The 15,609-nt window shown below is 39.5% G+C and overlaps 1 protein-coding gene across 1 annotated transcript in view; it reads left to right on the plus strand.

Annotated features, from left to right (window-relative positions):
* The window catches only part of ralbp1 (ralA binding protein 1), a 37,768-nt gene extending 34,312 nt beyond the window's left edge, over positions 1-3,456 (plus strand). Inside the window, exons 9-10 of the mRNA XM_020514848.2 lie at positions 485-611; positions 2,205-3,456. Coding sequence (XP_020370437.2) covers positions 485-611; positions 2,205-2,474 — 397 coding nt within the window. The 3' untranslated portion in view covers positions 2,475-3,456. The remainder of the gene's footprint in view (positions 1-484; positions 612-2,204) is intronic.
* Positions 3,457-15,609: the final 12,153 nt, after the last annotated feature.

A 15,609-nucleotide genomic window follows, 5' to 3' on the forward strand; every position in this document is an offset into this window, starting at 1 on the left:
ACCTCTATGACTCTAAATCATTTCGAAATGAAATGGACCAGTTTCCTTATAGAAAGGAATGTGGATCTGAGCTTGGACTGGATTGCTGGTTGGGAGTAGCAAACAGATGGGCTTAATGTTTCTCTCCATTATAATCTTAAATTCTGATTTTGAATTACAATGAATTGGAGTGATCGTAGTTCCAACAGTAAATACACAATGACTACACTTCAATAAAGCACTAACACTGGATTCTGTCACTAAGTGAAACAAAAAGCAAGAAAAGCAGAAGGTTTATAGTCGCATTTCTAGGTGGCTGAGAATATCAATTCAGAAACTGTGTGGACCAAATATCTTGGCAGTTGTCAGCAAAATAATCAGACATGCAATGGGAAACATAAAAATTAAACCCATTAAAATACCACATGCTACAAGTAAAGTTACTTTAAATATGGCTCACTTCATGGAAAGATTTAAAATGATCTTTCTCCTGCATGCTTTTTAGTCGACAGCAACAACACGGCCGGAGTGAAACTGAGGAATATTCATCAGAGAGTGAGAGTGAGAGTGAGGATGAAGAGGAGCTACAGCTCATCCTGGAAGACCTGCAGCGTCAAAATGAAGAGTTAGAGGTAAATTAGATTAATTATTACTCCAAAAGGAGCCACTGAGTCTTCTGGCCAGCTTGGTAAATGAATGGTACTACGTAAATTCTTGCAAAAGGTAATATCATGTACTTTTGTTTACAGTTAAGATAATTGATATGTCAAGTATTCATAAGTCTCCTTTGACCGTTGGTGTCCCAAATATTCATAATCCTCATTTTGTGTGTATTTTTCATTTCAGCTACTGAAGGGAGCGTGAGTAGCCAGTGGGAATCACTCAGTGTGGCCAGTACCTAACACTGCAGTCATTCTGGTCTGCATTCAGATTAATTGTGGCCTTGTAGATTTGTCACCACTAAATACTTTAGGCTTTAATAAGTGGTCACCGTTCAACTGCTGAATGTGGTCCAAGTACAGAATTCCCTAGATAGGTAACAAACCTAAACATTTCATTAGCCCCTTGCAGTTGTAATTGGTGAAGAATGGCAGCCACGTCAGAGTGACAAGCAGCTTTATCCACGCAGACACTAGGTATTTTCACTAACTTCCCTCGACAGAAGAGGCATCAAAAACAGTTGCTGGAAAAGCTCAGCAGGTCTGGCAGCATCTGTGAAGAAAAAAGCAGAGTTAACGTTTTGGATCCGGTGACCCTTCGTCAGAAACGTTAACTCTGATTTTTTTTTCTTCACAGATGCTGCCAGACCTGCTGAGCTTTTCCAGCAACTTTGTTTTTGCTCCTGATTTACAGCATCCGCAGTTCTTTTGGTTTTTATCAAAAACAGTTGGGTACATACATTTGGTCCGTACTAGCTGGCACATAAATAGCTGTTCCTGATACCCTTCTGGTTAGCAGCAGGACATCTGAAATGGCATTGATGTCACTGCAGCACATAGGAAAATCATAACTTAGCAGCAATAATTCATGCTAGTTCACACGGATCTCAATCCCAAGGAGAGTGAGTCCTGCCTCCTTAAGCTAAATGTGTTAAGGCTTTATGCAGGGAGCTTCCACACAGCCCAGCAGGCTTATTAACAGGTAATGCACCTCTTGTTTCACCATTTCAAGTCTCACATTAAGTAATACATTTTTTTTCTTAAATACCTTTGTTAAAACACTTTTTAAAATAGTTTTATGAAAATGTGCCCTTAAGCTAAATATTACAATTAATTCTTCTCATTGGAAGATGAGAAATCTTATTTATCGAAATGTTTTTGTGACATATTTTCACCATCACTAAATCATCAGATCATGTTATAGAGAGGGAGCAATTGGGAAATAATAGGGGTACTAGATTTGGGAACTTGCAATTGGTTAAGGACTGCAGATACCTAAAAATGGGTAATTTTAACTTCATTGTTAGTCTGCATTGAGTCAGCTTGTCTGTTTAAATATATGCACCTGGTGCTGTAATAGTGTAAGTGGTACTGTCCATGTGCAAGAAGTCCTTCCCCTTTATATTGTAGCAAAAACAAAGACAGCCTTTCTTTTTGCAATGGATTTTTTTTTCATCAGTAGTTACAATCTGCAATGTTTTCATGATTAACAAGAACACTGTAAAAGATGAATGCCATGTGTTGTGGCTCAGGCAGTTTAATATTCACTGTTTCTTTTTGTGTCAGGTGAAGAACAACCACCTGAACCAAGCAATCCACGATGAACGAGAGGCCATTATTGAGCTGCGAGTGCAGCTTCGACTGTTACAAATGCAAAGACTGAAACGAGAGAAACAGACTCAGGAAGATGCGGAGGAACTTGGGGAGAATGCCACTGGTGCTCAGCAGCACAGGGACATTGTAAGCGATGCAAGAGTTGTGCAAGAGCAGCCCAAATCTGTGAAGGAAACATTGAAACCCTCTCCAAGCAAAGATCGTAAAGAGACTTCAATTTGAAGAGTTCTGCATGACTTGTTGCATTGCAGCTGCACTTAAAACTCTGACCAGAAAGCTGTACAAGCAGTGAACTGTAACAATTCTTATATTCCTTTTCTACAGTTCATTTTTGGTGAATGCAAGTCACAAAATATCCCCAAATAATAAAGTTAAAAGCCATGAGGTGAAATGGTCTTGGTAAGCACATAGAAGGCAAATCTTCTGAGTTTTTTTTAAAATGGAGATGGGGTTTTTGTTTTGTTACAGAGAACTGTGAAAAGTCTCCAGGCCACTCTTTTGTTTTGTAATTATGCATGTGGAAAGTACTTTATTTTAAGTTGAAATTTCCCTATTAAAAGAAATCTATATTTCTAGCTGAGGATCAGTCAGTGCCAGGAATGTTCAGGATAGAGGCCTTTTAAATAAACACGAATAATAAATACAGATGAGTGATTTAACTAAATTGTCACCAGTGAGCAAAGTTGATAAATGTTACGTGGCTGTCAGTAACCTGTCTTTTTTATTTTATAAGCTCAGTATTTATCATTAATTCAAATGATTGGAGGATATTATATAGATGTCACAGTAATACTGACCTGATTGTGTCCTGGACTTCTGATAACTCCTGCTTTTGTACAGTTGTTTGCACTGATCCATAATTTAAAATAAAAATAACAAAATGCCCATATGTGCACCTACATGTGTTGAGAATATTCCAGAATGACTTGAGGCTTTTGTGAAGCATCATTCAGCTCTGGATTGCCAAGAGTTTTTTTTTATTAATGCAAATAATCTCAGCTGAATAATTCAAGTGCCATTACATTGAACATTATTATTATGACAAAAGACAAAAGGCTGCCTGGTGCAAATGTCCTGACAACTTAACCTTTCATCATCATTTAGCTAGTCATAGTCTATGTGCTGTTGGAACTTGGAGTCTGCCTTCAAAAAAGTAGATTCTGTATGTAATCATTATCTTCTGAATAAAATACCTTTTTCATAATTTGTTCTCCACAAACTATGGATATTGATCGCAAGTCAGCTATTTCAAGAAAGTCTCAACTAGTGTGGATAGAGGGAAGCTGGGCTATTTTCCCTAGAGCGTTGAAGGCTGACAGTTGACCTTATAGAAGTTTATAAAATCATGAAAGGCATGGATAGGGTTTATAGCCAAGGTCTTTTCACCAGGGTGGGGGAGTGCAAAACTAGAGGGCATAAGTTTTTAAGGTGAGAGGGGTAAGATTTAAAAGGGACCTAAGGGGCAACTTTTCCATGCAAAGGGTGCTGCATGTATGGAAGGAACTGCTAGAGGAAGTGGTGGAGGCTGGTACAACTACAACATTTAAAAGGCATCAGGATGGGTACATGAATAGGAAGGGTTTTGAGGGATACAGACCAAATGCTGGCAAATGGGACGAGATTAATTTAGAATATCTGTTTGGCATGGACGAGTTGGACCGAAGGGTTTGTTTCGGTGCTGTACATCTCTCTGTCTCTATATGGACCAGTAGAATGCATCCTTGAATATTAAAGAAAATAGCCACAGAGATCATGATTGTACTGGCTTCATGAAGGGGTAATCATGTCTGAAAATTTATAAGAATTTTTTGAGCAAGTAAATAAAGGTGAAAACATGGATGTGATATATTTGGATTTTCATAAGGCATTTGATAAGGCACCATACATTAGGCCATGGTGTTGAGAGTAATATATTAGTATGAATTGGCTGGATAACTAAAATAACAGAATTGAGCTAAGGCAACCTGTAACTAGTGGAATGCTACAAGGATTTGTGCTGGGGCCACAATTATTTACAATATATATTAATGACTTAAATGAGGAAAGTGAATACTATAACCACGTAACTTGAAAACACAAAAATAGGAGTATGGCTAGTGGAGTGGAATACTCAAGTCTGCAGAAAGAAACAGGCAGGCTGAGAGAGTGGGCAGTAAATTTGGCAGATGGATTATAATATAGGAACATTAGAGCAGCTGCATATTATTTAAATGGAGAATGTGCAGAAAGCTACAAAACAGAGAAATTTGGGAATCCTCATGCATGAATTACAAAAAGCTAGCATCCAAGTTCGATGGCTAAAGGGGAAGGCAAATGAAATGTTTTATTTCAGAGAGAACAGAGTATAAAAGCAGGTCTTTTGCTGAAACTATACGAGGTACCAGTCAGAGCACCGCTGGAATACTGTGAATAATTTTGGGCCCCTTATCTAAAGAAAGACAAACTGGTATTAGAGCCAGTCCAGAGAACGTTCACTAGGTTGATACCTGGTATGGGGGGAATATCTTATGAGGGAAGGTTCAGGAGGTTGTGGTTTAATGGGGCTTAGAACCATGAGAGGAGACTTTATTGAAAAATATAGGATTCTTAGGGGAACTTGACAAGATAGATATGGAAAGGTTATTTCCCCTGGTGGGAGAGTCCAGGACCAGGGAGCATAATCTCAGAATAAGGGATTAACCTTTTAAGACAGTCGAGGAATTTCTTCTCTCAAGAGGGTAGTGAATTTGAGCAATTATTTATTGCAGAGGATTGTTTAAGGCTGTATATTCAAGGCTGAGATATTTTTAAGGGAATCAAAGGTTTTTGGGAAAAGGCAGGAAAGTGGAGTTCAGGATGATCAGATCAGCAATGATCTAATTGAATGGCAGAGCAGATTCAATGGGCTGAATGGCCCACTTCTGCTCCTACATCTTTCAGTCTTACAGTCTTATGTAGGTGTCCTCATACACCAGACGATGAAAGTAAACAGGTGCAGAAAGCAATCTGGAAGGCACATGGTGTCCAAGAGGATTTGAGTTCATAAGTAGGATATCTTACTACAATCATACCGACCTTGGTGAGATTGCATCTGGAGTACTGTATACAGTTTTGATCTCCTATGTAAGAGAGGACATACTTACTATAGCATGCAGCAGACCTTCACTTGGCGGATGGCAGGACTGTTGTATGTGTGGACAGGTTAATTCATGCATTAACTAGAGTCTGGCAAATGAGAGGGAATCTGTTGAAATGTATATCATTCTAATAGAGCTGGACAGACTAAATCCAGGGAGGATGGTTCTCCTGATCGTGGTGTCTAGAACCAGGAGACATAGTTTCAAGATACAGGCTAGGCCATATAGGACTGAGATGAGGCAACATTTCTTCATTCAGAGAGTGCTCAACCTGTGGAATTCGCTACTACAGAAAGCTATGGAGGTGAAGTCACTGAGTATATTCAAGAAAAAGATTAATACATTTTTAGATATTCAAGGCATCAAGGGGTATGGAGAGAAAGCAGGAATAAAGCTTTGAGATAGATGATCAGTCGTGATCATACTGAATGGCAGAACATACTCAAAGGGCCGAATGGCCTACTCCTGCTTCTAGTTTCCATGATCACTTTGGTAGATTTTTGGAAGGTAAAATATTATCCAGTCTGATGATAGGAGGAGCAAGATTTGCATTTTCAGTTTCTAATTTATGATGTTTTTATGTCACTCCCTATTTCTTCCACTACTGTACAAACATTTTTTGTTTGCTTGGCTATCCTACTTGTCTTTAACATATTAACATGACACAATTGATTATTCCTGCTGTCTGGAGTGCTGACTGCATAATTTACATCATTGAGGTTCTTTTCTTTTTGTTTCAGTAAGGTCCAGTGAACATTCTGAAGGGTCACTGGACCCGAAACGTTACCTCTGATTTTTTTTTCTTCGCAGATGCTCCAGACCTGCTGAGCTTTTCCAGCAACTTCTTTTTTTTTTTACTTTTTACTGGTTCCCCAAAGACTGGTGACAATACTGACACTTGTCTCAAGCAGCAAAGTTTTGAACCATGGCTTTCTTATCTGCTTTAATTTTCATTGCTTTTTCAGCACACCTTCAAGTGCTTCTTGGCCAACTTGCATGCTTTGGGTTAGCCTCCCTCTGCAACTTGAATCATAGGCTTCAAAGGTAGTCTCTGAACATTGGTTTATCAGTTTTACTTTAATCAATTCAAGTGGTCCTCTCATGTCATGCCCTTTCATTAGTTGAAAAGGACTTAATCCTGTGAATTTATTCAGATTATCTCCTAGTTGCCAACAATAACAAGGTAATTCCTTTATTTTGATCATTAGGGCATTCTTGACAATAAACTCATATCCTAGTCTTCAAAATTTGATGCCATCTTACCTTGAAATTGTGGGTGATAAGTGCAAGACTTAAATTGTTTTATTCCCAAACTAGCTTATTATTACTTTGAATATATACAGCATTCAGAGCAGGGTTTGAATTTTATTTCTTCGGGTGATTTATATACTGTAAAAAAAAAAACTAATTTTCCACTACCATTTTCACAGTAATCCCTTTTTTTGTTAAAGGCACTGCTGTAAACATCATTGTGAGATATCATTGGCATCTGCTGGACCTGTTGCTTCTCTGATCTTTGATACTTGACAATTATCTAAGTAAATTTTTAGGTTTGCAGGAATACTATTTCTGAATTCTTCCACAAATTCCCTTAGTTTAAAATATTTTCTCTAGCATTAGTGACCAAAACCACTGACCCCACAGCATTTCTCTTGAAAATTCTCCAAATATTGGATCAGATTTCTTCTTTGTAGTTCAGAATTTGAATTGATAAGTTTCAAGGACAAGCATTGTCTAGTTATCAGTTTCGTAAACTGTAGGTTGTTCTGACAAACTGGTATGCAGAGTTATAGTTGTACCTGTCAAAACACTTTGTAACATTAAGGTCCAAAGATCTTTTGGTCAGTTTACCTGTCCAGCTATTTTCTTCAAATAAGGGGAGATAACCCTCGATTCCATCCTCAGTAAATTTAGGGATTAAATGTAGATTCTTAGATAAATCAAATCCCTCAGTGGAATCAGAATCATCCTCTGAGCTACTATCTCTTCTCTCCTTTTAGCTTTCTTCTGGCCAAGTCATGTTGTATAAACTCCCTTTTTCTTTGCTGTTGAAATTTGTTTTCCTAAAAATTATGAGTTTCTGTTTTCTGTTTCCTCATTTTCCATTAGGCTCTCTTTATTTTCTAACTTAAGTCTTTTAATTTCTGTTTATCTCTCTAGGTCAAATATATTTCATTTCTAATTGTATTTTAGCTAATTTGAGTGGCATCTCAATTTGAGGTTGTCTGTCTTCTAATTCAAAATGCTGGAAAAAGCATTCTAACAATGTCCTTGTTACGAGATCCTGCTTTTAAGTCTACCTCCAGTTTATCTGCCAAATACCTTAGTTCAGCTTCAGCCAAAAGTTTCAAATAATCCACTGTTAATATCTTGTACTTGCAGAAAACTCTTAGCAATATTCATAGCCGTCATTAAAATCTATGCAATAAACTTCATACTAACACCTGAACGTTCACACACCTTTCTTTAAAAGAGACACAGAGCCCTCTGAAATTCAGTGAACCCAGATCCTGGCAAGAGTCGAAACAAATCGGTTCCCAGAATAATGTCTATCTTAATAGTTCATATCATTTTTTTTTAACATGGTGATCTTTCACTATAACATAGGCATACCAGGCAACACATCTCATCTTAATAATAAAACAGTAATTTATTATGCAAAATGAAGCCAAATGAAATAAAACAGTTATCTCCACATGACACAGTTTGAAAGATTTCAAAACACATGACAAAACAAAATCCCAATATCAACACTTTACAGTTACTCAAAAATCCACAGATTTCTCTCCTGCCTAATCTGTAAATTTGACTTAACTACTTCTCTTCAAACACGTAAAAACAGAAATTGCTGGAGAAACTCAGCAGATCTGACAACACCTGTGGAAAGAAAACAGAGTTTAATATTTTGAGTCCAGTGAACCTTCTTAAGAACTGAAGAACCTACAATTTCTCCAGTAATTTCTGTTTTTGGATGTTTCAGTTCTCCAACTTCCGCGGTTCTTTGTTTTATTTTGGTGGCGCTTTTCGATTATGCTTCCGTGAACATTTCCCTTGACCTCTCTTAGAACTGTGATCTTAGACTTTCTCAGCTTTGAATAAACAATGCAAATTACCAACCAAACTCCTCTGATCTGGAAGTTTCACAAATTCTTTTGCTGAGAACTTATTTTCTTAACTGCTTTGAACAGTTTCCTTTTTCTGTGAGAAACTACTTGCATCCAACTTCAGTTGGATCTCTTTTGAACTTGCCGAAAGCTCTTCAATTCTTTTTAAAAAGACAAAATGCTAATCCTAGCTTTTGCTAATCTAATGGCTCACAATTTTGTTTTCTCCAGTTGTAAACTCCCAACTATAAATTCTTCCATTGACACACCAAGAGGCATATCCTTAAAATATATGGCTTAGAAGAGGCTTAGTTAAGACTGACCTAATTAATTTTTAGACCTCTCCACAAAGGTAGACAAATGCACATATGCCACCACTCCAGTAATAACATACTACATATATAGGGTATAAAAAATTACATATAAAAGAAATTACAATCGGCAAATACATTGGACTGGAGCTGCCTTTGTATTGTATTGGTCTGCATTGGTTCATGTGGGCAAGAACTGAGGAAGTCTAGCAGGCTTTAACCTCGACAAAAGAGCATAAGAATGCAACAGGGGTTTTTAGGAAGGAAATGGAAGAAACCAAGAATTGAATAGTATTTTTCGTGAGAATGTGTACATTTAGTAACCTAAAGGCACTGACATCTGCATAGGAATGTTCTAGTCTGTGTGGCTTTGAAGAAATATTCTTCCATGTTCTTTCAACAGGTAAACAGAAGCAAACCTGTGAAAGGGATGACCATTTAAAATGGGGGGAAACCAATGTAGGTCACTTTTACTTTTAAATCATTCACAGGATGAGGGTGTCGCTGACCAGGCAGCATTTACTGCCCATCCCTAATTGCCCAGAGGGCAGTTAAGAGTCAACCACATTGCTGTGTCACATGTAGGCCAGATCAGGTAAGGCTGACAGTTTCCTTCCCTAAAAGACTTTAGTGAACCAGATGGGATTTTCCTGACAATGGATTCACATCCATCATTAGATTCTTAATTATAGATATTTGTTGAATTAAAATTCCACCATCTGCAATGGTGGGATTCAAACCCAGGTCCCCAGAACATTATCTGGGTCTCTGGAATTAACAGTCCAGAATAATACCACTAGGCCATCACCTCCCTGATATACAATAGTTGAAAAGAATTGACTGTGGTATAAAATACAGGTAATAACATTCTGGATGAGTTGAAATTTAAGAGTTTGGGAGCTGTTTGGAATAGTTGATTCTTGAAGTGATGAATGCATTGGTGAGTTTCAGCAACCGATTTGGTGAGGTGATGAGGCGGTGTGCACTGAGAGTGAGTGGTAATGAGATTGAGTGATTTTTTTTCCCAATATGGTTCATTCTGAAACTGAGCAGTCTGGGTAATTAGGGCCACATGTGGGAGTCTTTGGTGAGAGCTGCAGTGTAGCCCTATGTCTCTCTAAATGTTTTTAACTGAAGAAAATTGTGATTGATCCAGGAGTGGATAGCAGACATCCTTGACAGGGCTCGTAATTGTCAGTGTACCCCATGAAATTGATCCCATGATTGGAGAATGTCATATGATAGGATTTATGACAAGTTGGTATAGATCCTTGGGGACAATTCAGAGCTAACATTGCAGCAGTAGCAGGAAACTATGTCTGGGTATTGTCTTGCAGTCATTAGATAGGTAAGCATCAAACTGGGGGTGTTGTCAACTAGAATGGGCAAAGCTTATTTTGAAGAGGCTCCGGAAATCATACAAAAGATCACAAAATGCTCAAGAACCTAACCATTAACATAAAGACAACTTTTGTGAGAAATATTATGAATGTAAGGGTTTGGTGGGGGGGTGCGTGTGAGGTAAATACAGTGATCTGTACCCTCTGTTATGATTCCCTTAGAGAGTGCAAGTTTTTTTTTAAACAATGACTCAATGAAAGCAATCGCAGGACAAGAGTGCACTTTCTAAAACCTTTGCTGTAACATTCAAACCAAAATCAACTTGATTCAGACATGAATTAAATAGGCAAAATGATACTTAAACTCAAAGGGTAAATTTTACTTTAAAACAGCACCACAAATACTATTATAATATAACAAGGTGTGAAGCTGGATGAACACAGCAGGCCAAGCAGCATCAGAGGAGCGGGAAAGCTGACATTTCGGGTCTAGACCCTTCTTCAGAAATGCATCAAAGCTGTTGCACAGTGTCTCCCACCACACAAAAAGTGTCAGGAGTCGGTACCACAGCCAGGCTTTCAACCAACTGCTTGACTCAGTTTGAGTCTTCTGGAAAGGCCAACTTCAATGAACTCTCCCTCCAGTCACCCCAATATTGAGCACCGATTTCTAGAGAATCCTGTGTCCAACTCCTTGAATAATCTCCATTTAACAGTCAGGTCAGCTCTGGCAAAACTCTCTTCCATGGAGAGATGGTTTTTTCTGGTATCTGGAGATTCTGGACTGAAACACACCTGCTTGGACTTCTATGTGAACAGTTATTTCTAGTTTCACGGCAGCAGCTTCTGTTCAGAGCCATGTACAGACAGTAAGTCAATACACCTATTGTTTGTCTATTTGGTCTCACTTCTTTGGTTCTTATCCCCATTGTAGCCTGAGAGCAAATGTCCTTTTCTCAACTGAGATGTTTGCTGGAAATTCCAATTACTCCTTTTACAGAATCTTCCTGCATTTTGCATTTAAAGGGAGCTTCAGGAAAGGAAAATACAAGCCTTTAACCAACAGCAATATTCAACTCATCCCTCTCTGTTCTTTCCTATAACTGGGATATAATCACTTCATGGTACAATTTAAAATAGGTGCTAATAAAGTGCACATATAATCTATTTCACATCTAAAACCATGGGCGCAAGAGCCTGGAACTCAGTAATTGGACTGAGTGCATCTCATTTCCTAAGTTTGTCTGTTCTGTTTCTTAAGCTGGTGGTCGATTTCCTCCTTTATTCATAAGGATGGAGCACCTTAGTTTTGAAGAGAGGACAGTTGTTTGGAGCATAGAAGGTTGAGAGGGGGTTCTGACAGAGGTGTATAAGATTATGAGGGGCATAGACAAAGTAGATAAAAACCAGCTGTTCCTCTTAGCTAGAGGATCAATAATAAGAAGGAACGTGTTTAAAATGAAAAGCAGGAGGTTTAGAGGGAACTTGAAATTATTTTTGCTCAGAGGGTGGTGGCGTTCTGGAATGTTCTACCTGAGAGGGCAGCAGAGGTGGGAAAACCTCGCAACTTTTACAAAGTACTTGGATGAGTACTTGAAGTGTCATAACATTCAAGACCATGAGCCAAGTGCTGGAAAGTGGGAGTATGGATTTTGATATTTTAGCAGTACAGACTCAATAGGCCAAAGGGCGTCTTCTGTACTACATGTCTCTATGATGTACCTCCTTAGTGCACCACGATCCTCTATTTTGCAAGTCACTGGAAGATGCTCTAGTTTCTTTCTCTTAACGTCCAAAGAATTGTATTTGTCTCTTGGTGATCATCTGCAGATGTTCTTCCTTTTAAAACATCAAGCCCCAATATCAGTGGCAAACCTATGCTGTACACTCTCTTCAAGGTGACTATGTCTTTCCTGAGATACAACAGAATATAGATCAAAATAGGGTCTGCCAAAAGTTCCTCACAGTTGCCATTCCGCTTCATTTTGGAAAAAACTTGATTTTTGATCCATAGTGGATGGCCTCGTGTTTCCTCGTATATCTACTTATTTTTGTTTTAATTCATTATAGGGATGTGGACTTTGCTGGCTAAGCCAGCATCTATTGCTCTCCCTCCAACATCTGTGGACTTGAAGATACAAATGATCTTTCTTTCACAAACATGGCTTTTTTTCATTCACTCATGGGATGTGGGTGTCACTGGCTGTCCATCCCTAGTTGCCCTTGATAAGGTGGTGGTGAGCTGCCTTCTTAACCTCTGCAGTCCATATGCTGTGGGTAGTTTAAAGGAGGAGGAGGAGAATCTTTGATTTGATTTATTATTGTCACGTACCGAGATACAGTGAGAAGTATTGTTTTGCATGCTAACCAGACAAATCATACCTTACCTGGTTACATCAGATTAATAGAACAGAATGCAGAATATAGCGTTACAGCAATAGAGAAGGTGCAGAGAAAGATCAACTCTAATATAGATCTGTGCATAAGTCTGATAAAAGCAGGGGAGAAGCTGTTCTTAAACTTGTTGGTATGTGTTTTCAAACTTTTGTATCTTCTGCCCAACAGGAGAGGGTGGTAGACAGCATAACCAGAGTGGAAGGGGTCTTTAATTATGTTGGCTGCTTTCCCAAGGCAGTGGGAAGTGTACATGGAGTTAATGGATTGAAGGCTGGTTTTCATGATAGACTGGGCTGCATTCACAACTCTCTGTAATTTCTTGTGGTCATGGGTAGAGCTGTTGCCGTACCAAGCTGTGATGCATCCAGATAGGATGTTTCTATGGTGCATCTATAAAAATTGGTAAGAGTCATTGGTAAGATTCCTTGACTCGCGTTGATGTGGATGGACCAGGACAGATGGTTTGTGATATTTGCTCCTGGGAACTTGAAGCTCTTGACCATCTCCACCTCAGCAACATTCATACAGATAGGAGCATGTCTTCCACTCCACTTCCTGAAGTTGATGACAAGCTCCCTCATTTTGTTGGCAATGAGGGAGGCATTTACACCATGCCACTAAGCTGTCCATCTCTTTCCTGTACCCTGTCTTGGCATTGTTTGAGATCAAACTCACGACGGTGGTGTCATCAGCAAATTTGTAAATGGAGTTCAAGCTGAAATTGGTCACACAGTCATGAGCGTATAAGGAGCATAGTATGGGGGTGAGTACATAGTTTTGTAGGGCACTCGTGTTGAGGATTATCATGGAGGAGATATTTTTGCCTATCCTTACTGATTGCAGTCTGTGGGTCAAGAAGTTGAGGATCCAGTTTCAGAAAGGGGAGCAAAGTCTCGGAGTTTGGAAATTAGTTTGTTTGGAATTATGGTGTTGAAGGCGGAGCTAAAGTCACTAAATAGGAACAAAAACAAAGTTGCTGGAAAAGCTCAGCAGGTCTGGGAGCATCTGTGAAGGAAAAAACTGAGTTAACATTTCAGGTCTGGTGACCCTTCCTCAGAACTCAAGGGTCCTCAGAACAAGGGTCACCGGTCCCGAAACATTAGCATCTGTGAAGGGGAAAAAAAAGAGTTGCCAGATCTGCTGAGCCTTTCCAGCAACTTTGTTTTTGTTCCTGATTTACAGCATCCGCAGTTCTTTCGGTTTTTATTCAATAAATAGGAGTCTGATGTAGGTGTCCTTGTTATCCAGATGTTTGAGGGATGAGTGTTGGGCTGGAGAGATGGTGTCTACCATGGATATACTGTGAGGGTAGGTGAATTGTAGTGGATCAAGACATTCTGGGAGGCTGGAGTTGATGTGTGCCATTACTAACCTCTTGAAGCACTTTCTAATGATGTTAGAACCACTGAGTGGTAGTCATTAAGACACATTGCCTGATTTTTCTTTGGCACTGGGTGACCATCTACAATAAGAAAGAAACTAACCACTGCAACTTGACATTCTTGAAGCAGGTGGGAACTTTACATTGTAGTAAGGAGAGGTTAAAGATGTCTGCAAATGCTCCTACCAGTTGGTCCGTGCAGGATCCGTGTGCACTGCAGAGCACTCTGTCCAGGCCAGTTGCGTTCCATGGATCTCCATCCAGGCCAATTGCTTTCCGTAGTTGTTTCTGGGATCTTACGGACAAGATTAGCATTGGAAGAAAATGAGAAAAGATACAAAGAAACAGGAGGCTGATGGTCTCGAGGATAGGGCAGATGGAGCATGCAGGCAAATTTGACTTGGTGGGTATTAAGTGAGAAAACAAAACAGCAAAGGCAATTGTACAAGATGGCTTCATTTGGGTATATGGGCTTCGCTGACTTGAGCAGCATTTATTGCCCATCCCTAGTGCCTTCCTGAACCGCTGCAGTCCACATGCTGTAGGTTGACCCATAATGCCCTTACAAGCAGATTTCCAGGATTTTGACTGAATGACTTTGAAGGAACAACAGTATATTTCCAAATCAAGACGGTGAGTGGGTTGGAGGGGAACTTGGTGTTCCCACATATCTGCCCTTGTCCTTCTGCATGGATGTGGTCATGGGTTTGCGAAGTACTACCAAGGAAGTCTTTGAGAATCACTGCAGTGCATCTTGTAGATAGTACACATGGCTGCCACTGAGTGTCGGTGGAGGAGTAAGTCGATGTGGTGCCAATCAAGCGGGCTGCTTTGTACTGGATGGTGCTAAGCTCCTTGAATATTATTGGAGCTGCACCCATCCAGGCAAATGGAGTATTCCATCACACTCCTGACTTGTGTCTCATAGACTGTGGACAATTTTTGAGTGCCAGGAAGTAAGGTACTCATTGCAAGATTCCTGGCCTGTGAGCTGCCCTTGCATTTGTTTGCTCATTCAGTTAAGGCTTTGGTCAATGGAAATCCCTAGGATGTTGCTAATATAGTAAAACCATTAAACATCAAGTTGCATCTTATTATAGATGGTCACAGTCAGGCACATTTGTGTTGCAAATATGACGCGGCAATTGTCAGCCCAGGCCTGGATATGGTCCAAGTCTTGCTACATTTAGACATTAACCTCTTTAGTACCGGAGGTGTCACAAAGGGTCTACATTGTATAATCATTGATGAAAATCCCCACTTCTGACCTTACGATGATGAGATGGTCATCCCCACTTCTGACCATATGATGGTGGGAAGCAGCTGAGAATGGGCTGAGGACACCAAATTGAGAAATTCCTGGAGAAATGTCCTGGAGCTGAGATTGACTGATCTCTAAAAACTACAACCATTTTTCTATATACCAGGTAAGACTTCATCCAACAGAGAGCATCACCTGGATCTGATTCCTAGCGACTGTAATTCTGCCATAGCTCCTTGATATTACAGGCAGTCACTCTCACCTCACCTCTTTTTGAACCTAGACTGTAATGAGGTCAGGAGCAGAGTGTTGTTGGTGGAACTGAAAATGAATGTTAGTCAGCAAGTTAAACGCAATTACTGCTTGATAGCACGGTTAATGACCCTTCCATCACTTTACTGATAATGGAGAGGAAATATGGCTGGGTTGAATTCATCCTTGTTTGCA

The sequence above is a fragment of the Rhincodon typus genome, chromosome 4 (genome assembly GCF_021869965.1).
Source record: "Rhincodon typus isolate 14 chromosome 4, sRhiTyp1.1, whole genome shotgun sequence".
Classification (NCBI taxonomy): Eukaryota; Metazoa; Chordata; class Chondrichthyes; order Orectolobiformes; family Rhincodontidae; genus Rhincodon; species Rhincodon typus.